Source organism: Sinocyclocheilus rhinocerous, unplaced genomic scaffold (assembly GCF_001515625.1).
Source record: "Sinocyclocheilus rhinocerous isolate Xijiao unplaced genomic scaffold, SAMN03320098_v1.1 scaffold1485, whole genome shotgun sequence".
Taxonomy (NCBI): Eukaryota; Metazoa; Chordata; class Actinopteri; order Cypriniformes; family Cyprinidae; genus Sinocyclocheilus; species Sinocyclocheilus rhinocerous.
Window position 1 is genome coordinate 199,463 of NW_015628698.1, and position 8,949 is coordinate 208,411.

The window sequence follows — 8,949 nt, forward strand, 5'->3', positions numbered from 1 at the left end:
CACACATTTTTATATGTATATATACCTATACATTTATAAAAGGCCTATTTGGAAATTTTCAGTAGACTTTTTATGTGCAACACAAAACTTAATTTACAACAGATATGTATACAAATCTGTCCTGGAATGTGTTACAATGTGTTAGTTTGGAGACATGAAATGTTTCTTTGAAACTGACACACATACAGACAACATTACATTCTATAAAAGAGAGGTGGAAACCCTGAGAAAGGCTTCTCTGAGATCTCTTAAGTCTGTGAATTTTTGCACAGTAAGACCTCCACTTTAACAAGGGATTCTTTCAGCTGTGGAGAGAAGTGTGAGAATCCCATGTACACAAAGAGGTACAGAGTAAGCGAGCAAAGAATTGAAGGGTATGACATATGAAAGGTCCATGTGAAGGGTAAACAAGACCATTCCAACCCTGACTTGGTGTTCTTAAAGGTCTGGGCACCGTTACACACCACAGTCTCCAGGAATAGCTGCTGCAGGTAATCTTAAACAGACAAATGATGCGAGATTATTTTCTGTGGTTCCTTTAATACAATCATGTTTTTTTTCTAAGTGTCTTATGTTTGAATCTCTTTAAAGTTTGAAAATGGGTAGAAAAATAACTGTAGAGCCTTATATTGAGTCTGTTGCTGTGTTACTTTCAGTGGGTGACCATGTTCCGCCTGTGTTTCTCACTCTTCCTGTGTTTGCTTTGGCTTGGACTGCTCTGTCTCACAGGTAAGAGAAGCTGACAATTTGGGGATGTGCACTACCTTTCAAATGTTTGGGGTCAGTGTGAATTTTTATGTATATATTATTATCTCATGTTCACTAAGGCTTCATTAAGGCTATAGCCCCCCTAAAAATGGCCTAGCGACGCCCATGCTCTCAACGATTATTTAATTTTAGTTTAGTTTTTGATTTTGGCCAGTGGTTATGAAAATATGAATGTTCCTTTCAGTGGCGTAACTTAGTAATGACGGGCCCCAGTGCAGGCTATTACAACGGGCCCCCTGGGGTGCACGGTTATGAAGCACATACAAACACACAGCGCTCGTGTTTTCGGAAGAGACACTGTTTCCCAAGTGCTTTCCATGTGCGCAATGCGAGACGGAGTGAAACACGAACAAATATAGACTCCTTTGCGCTTTGTATAGGCCTATGTCAAAATGTCCGTCTTGGTGAGTTTTTCACTAAACGCAGTCAGTTATGCGCAAGTCGCTTGATCCATTCAGATGTGATATGAGAACATTAAAGGTCCTGTAGTGATGCTAGCTGGAAACAGCCACGACCATGTAAAACGCATGACGAGGTAAATTGAAAAACGCCAATACATAATTAGTTATACAAGCTTGTCAATTCAGCACCATATTATGCACCATAGTAGCACCGTTAAATTTATTTATTTATTTTTTAAATGACAAATTCAATAGTTTTTTATTACTCATTATTTGTTTTAAAAACCATATAACCATGGTAAGGAGGACCATGGTTTTACTTATTGTGACCACTATAATACTAGTCAGTTAAATGCTGGATTCTATGCTAGAACTAGCCTATAGTAAATTTCATTAGGGCAAAGGATAATTTAACAGAATAGCTTTAATAGCTTTCTCTTTAAATGTTTAGCTAATTAAGTTAATTAATTTTATTTGAAGTAAAATGTTAATTTAACAAGAGCCTGATTAAAGATAAATATCAGTGTCTTATATAAATTAGGTGTTAACAAATGTTAAAGTTCTTAATTCACCCAAAAATAAAAATCGTCATCATTTACTCACCATCATGTCATTCCAAACCTGTATGAATTTCTTTCTTCTGTGGAACATAAAAGAAGATAATTTGAGAAAAAAATGTCCATAGTAGAAATCAAGGGTAACCAAAAATTGGTTTGGTAACATTCTACAAAATCTTCTTTTGTGTTCCACAGAAGAAAGTAAGTCATACAGGTTTGGAATGACATGAGGGTAAGGAATTGATGACAGAATTTAGCAGTAAATTTTCTGCATTCTAATTCAATGTCTAATTCAAAATCAATGCTTTACTGTCAAGTGCATTTCTGCGTGACAAAAATGCATGATTAAGTTTGTTGCATTTGCTGTGAATTCGGTAATATCTATCAATATTTGTTTCTGTCCTGCTTTATTTATTAATTTATTTACTTCAATTTAAGGCCCTATATAATCCAGCAAAACATTCACGGGGAAACTCTTGGACTGGATGGGATTTGCCCAGGGCCGAATTTTAACCCCAGTCCAGCCCTGAATGGAAGCTTATGAATAATGTGATATCCTTGGCATTAAATCAAGACCTTCAGAAGCACTCTAAGCACTGTATATATACATGAACTACTACTCTCTATGTAGATATCATTTAGTTTAAATATTCGGTTTTCAGAATAAAATTACTTATTTGCTTTTTATTCAGAAGCAGGGCACGAATAAATAACATGATTAGTCTTAAATTAAGATCAGTGATGTAATTTAAAAAGTCATGCAGCTACTTTCCTTTACTTACACATTACTTAGTAATTACATCTCATTCACATTTATTGGTTTCTACTAGCCTTGAAAGAGTTGCATCTATACTGTCTTTACATCTATACATTTTTATATTTATTCAATTAATTATATATTCAATATCCCTCTATTTGAATCCCCTACAGAGGCAGTGGAAAACCAAGGTGAGTTTTAAATCCTCTTTATAAATTTCACTTGTATAGTGCACTCCTGTGCAATGGGGTCCTACAATGTCTCAAAATATGATAATTGAAAAAAAAATATATATATATAAAAAATGTATAGTTATATGACCTATTTATGTTACATAGTTGCTGAAAGTCTATCGATTTAATCATATTAAACAAAACTAAAAATGTAAAAAAAAAAATCTAAAAGTTATTTCTTTCAAGATATATTGTATGTGTGATCATTCTAAGAATTCTAATTGGTTACATGAATCTGCAGCAATTTAAATATTATTACATATATTAGATCAAATTACTCCAAAATAAGACTTTTTTCAATGCACATTATAGCCTCATGAATCAAGACAACCAGGACACAGTGAATAAAGACAAACAGATGTTTAGGAAAGTGCATGGTTTACTGTAGATCTGAATATTGATGTTCTATGAAAGGATCTGTTCTTGAATCTGTCCTTTTGACCTTTTTTTTTTTTGCCTTTCTGCTTGGCTTATAGCTGAATCAAGGGGGAAAAGGAGTGTGCCTAACTGGGCGCTGACATCTTCAGACTTTTTCGCCTGGATTGAAGAGCTGCGTTCTCACGCTGGCTAGACGAGATTGAGGAATTGGCCAGAACCTTCTGGGGTCACTTCCCTTCCGCCAGCCGCCTGGGTTATGACCCTCCCGCTCCAGAAGAATAATGCCATCTGAGTTGGAGTCTGTGTTGTGGAGGCTATTTGCCCCTTTCATTATGACACAGCTCTTGGACAAAGAGACAAACAGTCTTTATTATTTAGCTTAACTTGATTTAAGCCAAGACAAGATATCTTGAGAAAGGTTTATTTTATTTATTTTTTTGGTTAAAAGTTACATAAAACCCCTTATGTAACAGCATCCAAAATCCGGTAAAAGTGTCTTCCTCACAAACTGTCTTTTATTGCTTGGACAAAATAGTTACTCCTCCTGGTTCTTCTTTCAAATAAATGCACACTCTGGATTTTTACTTGCTACAAAATAAATCAAATATAACATTATAAACGTACGCTACACACAGGTATGGTAGAAGGGCAAATAGCTTGAGCAGCACAACAGAGCTCGCAGGTGTGCTGTTATCAGGTGGGAATGCAGTCCAGGTGCATAGAGATGACCTCTGAGTGAGAGTCATCCCCCTCAGGACAAGTACAGTACATGCAGGAACACGGGTCCTTATGTGTTTGACTACAGCAAAATCACTCCGGTATAATATGATGTGTACTGTTTACTATCATGAGTGTAAGATTTTAGAAAATACAAAGAAATTTAAACACATATAAAAAACAAGTGTTTCAGTGATTCTCTTTTTAATTTTAACTTTATTTTGACTTGTTTGGATATTAATTGATTTTGTGGTAACATTTTACAATACGGTTCAATCCATTGACAATAGTTAACTTTACAACTTCGCTTCTGGCCAAAATACCAGTCCATAATCCAAAATAAAGTTTCCTCCAAGTTGTCCTCTCACATCAAAATCCACAGACATGGATGGATTTGTTTATTGCAAACACACTATTTTTTAAAATGGCTTAATTATGGATTTGTTTCTTATAAAAACTTAACTTTTCACTTCATAAGACATTAATTGATGGACTGGAGTCGTGTGGATTACTTGTGGTTTATTGTAATGTATTTATCATCTGTCTGGACTCTCATTCTGACGGCACCCATTCACTGCAGAGGATCCATTGGTGAGCAAGTGATGCAATACTAAAATTCTCCAAATCTGTTCTGATGAAAAAAGCCAACTTAATCTTGGAAGACATGAAGGTACATTTTCAGTAAATTTTCATTTTGGGGTGAACTATTCTTTTAATGCGTTAGGTATCATGAACAACATTTTTACAGCATTTATTAATCCAGGTTAATGTTTGAAATGTTAAAAATGCATGTAGTAGAATATGCGGAGATTACTTTTATTGTGCATTATTGTAAAGTGTTTCTGACTTTGATGCTTCAAAGTAAGGGATAGAGCATTTACCTCTCATCCATATGTTTTACATTAAAAAAGATCAGAAGAATAATTTGATAAAGAATGGAAATCTTCTGTGAGTTCCACTAACTGCATTAAATGACTAGCATCTGGTGCATTGTGTGACATGAGAACTCTGCTCTGACTCTTGTCAAGAGTTAGTTCAGCATTTTTGTTTCTTTTTTTTTGTGATCACATTTTTTTATTGTTTCAGATCTCAAGCACCCTGTGAAATAGCCATAAACCTTAGCGGATGTCCTACAGCATGCAGGCACTTCAAAGCTGCAGCAGGAAATTTAGTTAGAAAGAAACAGAAAGATGTTTATTACATCAGGAAAAACATCTGTCCCCCTCCCAAGTTGTTTTGCTGCTTCTGTCTTAAAACATACCCTCTAGGAAAACTGGAAATAAAAATGAGCATAAAATAGGATTACTGAACTCATAAATTAAATATTTAATATTCAGTCTGTTTGCTGTAACTGGGCAATGGCAATTTAGAAACCAGTCAATGATTGCTGAATATTCCTGATATTAATAAATAATGCTGTTTACTGCTTATGATAATCGTTCTTTCAGCAAGAAGGTGTTGACAGACTAACTTTATGATGAAAATACTTTTTGTTTCAAAAAGTTGGTCAAAACTTCATTTAACTAAAACCCTGAGACCCTGAAACAACCGTACAAGCAACCAAACCACATAAAGCACACTTCAAACATCACACACACTGTGGTATTTATAGGGGTAGGGGGCTTCTGTTGGCCTCCTGTACACATTCCTCCACAAGCGCTAACAGGTTGCCTGTAGGAATGTTTGCCTGTTCGTCCAGGATGGCGCCTCGTCGTTCATCTCATCCCTGATCAAATCCTTTCCCAGCACACAGTGCAGCCAAAGCTGATAGAACAACAGCATGTCACTCCACAGCCTCTGTGTTCAAGCCATCCTTCTCATAAGCATCCTGTCTCTCTGCTCACCCTCAGGTATGTCATTTAAAGATTTCCATACCATATTAAAGTGGCTTCATTGGTTAATGAGGGTGTAATGAACTTACAAGCCTTGTAAATGGGTTTTATTAAGTGTGACATGAAACTCTGTAAAGTGTTTTAACTTTTAACTCAACTTTAAAATGTTTCAATGCATGTGTAACAGTGACTCATGGTTTCAGTATGAGTAAAAAAATGAATAAATAAATAATAAAGAAAAATATTTTTATATTTTAAAATATTTCAATTCGTTATTCGTCATCATTAGTTTAATTTATACAGGAAAAAATATGGTTGAATTGCATTGCATTTTAACATTGAACATTTTATTTTTTAAACAAATTTGCAATTACACTTCCAACAACATTTCATTGTGCATAAAATAACCTGTTTCACAGTGTATTATTTAGAATATGAGTTTTCTTTTAAAATAGAATTTATTCAAAATGCAAAAATATTTATTTTGAAATCTAATCAACACAACCAGAAACATTAAAATAGCACAAGCTGCAGTTAAGGCATATGTGGAAGCAGCAAAAAAGCAAAAAAAAAATAAAAATAAATTTATATATATATATATAGTAAATGCAGCAAAAAAGCAAAAAAAATAAATAAATAAATATATATATATATATATATATAGTAAATGCTGTACATACAGTTGTTTTGTTGGCAAATTTAAACTTAATCACAGTTGCATATCTTTGATGTAGATATAACACCCCTTGCATTACAAATTTGACATGTTTCTGATTTGAGATTGTTTCAGCTAGACACAGCATCTTATAGACAACCTATATGAATTAAGTTTTGTGACCATTGTCCTGTCACAAAAAAATGTACTGGCTTTTGAGTTCTGATTGGCAGCCATTTTTTTCTTGCTTGATAATATTAGGACATGAAAGATCTTGTATCCGAATATGCATGATAAATTTCAACTTTTGATAAAACTTTTTTCGTAGCGCCCCCTGTAGGCAAAATGTGACATAATTTGGCCTGCATCCTCAGAATGTCCTATTGTCTATATACCAGGGGTGTGTCCAAGTGTCCTGAAGTTTGGACTTCGGAATATATAGGTTAATTAATCATTGTGGGTCACATTTGAAAATTTAAATGCTTAATTTATGTGGGTAGGACTTGTCTGTAAGCATTTGGGACCATCCCACAAAGTTTGTATAGCCTTCCTCTAAAATTGACATTATTCTGACAAAGAGACAGTTTTAAAGCATAAAAATAAGGAAAATCTGGGGTGAAAATGCAGTAAGTTTCAGTCAACTATAATTTCCATATGGGTGTTCCCAACTGATATGGATATTGCAGATAACTTTATCTGTTTGCTTATTTTAGGTGGTTCATCTGGGAGTAGACTACAGAGGATCCTAATGAAACAAGATGGTGAGATGATGTCAGCCTCAATATTTTTTTTTTAAAGATTTTAGTGATCTATCTATAACTCTCTTTCTACTAGTCCATATTCCACCTAATAACCCATCCTGCCCATCATGCCAATAGTTTAGTCATTTACTCTAAATCCTTTAATTATAGCCTGATGCCCTCCATCTTTTCCTCCATCAATTCTTCAAACTTGTCCAGAATTCCCCATCAGCTTCTGACCTCCAAAGCTGACAGAGTTTGATGGCTGATATGTTCCAAGGGAAGATAACATGGATGATTATAAACAAAAGACATTGCTGATATTTATAACATGGAGCTGTGGAAGCTTTGGGCTGTAGATCAGGTCAGAGTCTCTGTGTGTCATCATCAGAGCGAGATAATTGGGCAGCGGTTCTGTCCCTTTAGGCTGTTATCATCCTCTGTGCTAAAGCACGTTTTTCTTTTACACTGATCTGGGGCCTGCTCTTTCAAACTCTCCTGGTCTGTTAAAATAGTAAATCTAGTTTTGAATTAGATAGGAAGCATCTAATCATACATAAGCATATAATCTCTGACTCTGGCTTTGATTTTTTCCTATTCTCTTTCCACAGCAAAGGAGCTGGAAGCCAGGCCTAAAGCACAGATCGCAGTGTCGCAGTCCAAGGCTAAAGAGTTTCTGTCAGTTTTTCACAGGTCTAAGAGAAACGTATGGGACCGGAGCCGTCCTGATGTCCAGCAGTGGATCCAGCAGTTCATGTACATGGGCTACGATGAGGCAGTGAGTAAAACAGTAGTGTCAATTATTGTATGTAATATCCATATCTAACATATCCAAAAAGTACATTTGCACTCACATTGATTGTGTTATCATGCAGTCTGCCTCATCATTTTATTTGTAAGTGCATTAAAAATTCACACTGAATTAAATTTTGATATAACCGTTGGATGTCAAGTAGTTATCAGCAAAGTCAAATGAAGCTGAGCCTAGATATAGTTATAATGAGGACAAGGTAATGTCTTGACTCAGCTAAATCTAGAATGCTTCGAAGATTTCACTATGTAATTAGTGCTGTGCAGCTGACTATTGATGCATATCATAACACTACCCTTACCAAAAAGTAGTATACTTCAAGTTTATTTTATTAAGTATACTTAAGTAAAGTTCAAGTATATTTTTAAGTATATTTTATGTAACAAGTATACAAATATCAGTGTACTAGTAGTATACTTGTAAGTGTACTATTTCAATACTCCTTGGGACTAAATTGGCCCACTTTCTAGTATATAAAAGTATACTTTTAAGTATACTTTAAGTATAACAGTAGTAAACTTTTGAGTACACAACTAGTTTACATCAAAATGTTTAGCTTGTCCTGCAACTATACTAAAAGTGAACTTATGGGTATACTGATAGTTTACTAATTAAATACTTGTAGTAGCATTTTTAGTACACTTTGAAGTATAGTCTCAGTAAACTACTAGTTTAGTAGTTTTATGCTGCAAGTATACTCGTAAGTTTTCTTTACGTGAACTTTACATCATACTTTAAGTATACTACTATGTCCCTATTTAGGTATTCATTTGTATATATTTAGTTATATAAATATCTGAACATACAAAACACCAAAAGAATTAACAGGGTATCTGCTTGTAAACAAAAACATTTTATTCTAGCTTCATGCATTCTTTTTTTAAACACTTGAATGTGAGTAAGTTTCATAAAAAAAAGAAAAAAGAAAGAAAGAAACAACATTTTGAACAAAAAGCTGAAAAAAAAAGACTATGAATTGGATTCAGAACTATAATCAAAACGTAGATAGAGTCGATCAACACCCCAAAGCTTGACAGTCATTATTACCTCTTCATTGGTCAACATTTTATTCCATAACGTTACACAGTTTTGATGCTGTT

At 34.3% G+C, this 8,949-nt stretch overlaps 1 protein-coding gene and 1 pseudogene across 1 annotated transcript in view; both read left to right on the forward strand.

The window, feature by feature from the left end:
- Positions 1–665: 665 nt before the first annotated feature.
- Positions 666–3,376, forward strand: LOC107738312 (otospiralin-like; annotated as a pseudogene).
- A 2,208-nt stretch (positions 3,377–5,584) lies between these two features.
- Positions 5,585–8,949, forward strand: part of LOC107738313 (augurin-B) — a 9,208-nt gene continuing 5,843 nt past the window's right edge. Inside the window, exons 1-3 of the mRNA XM_016550050.1 lie at positions 5,585–5,661; positions 7,012–7,059; positions 7,650–7,816. Of these exons, the coding sequence (XP_016405536.1) occupies positions 5,592–5,661; positions 7,012–7,059; positions 7,650–7,816 (285 nt within the window). The 5' untranslated portion in view covers positions 5,585–5,591. The remainder of the gene's footprint in view (positions 5,662–7,011; positions 7,060–7,649; positions 7,817–8,949) is intronic.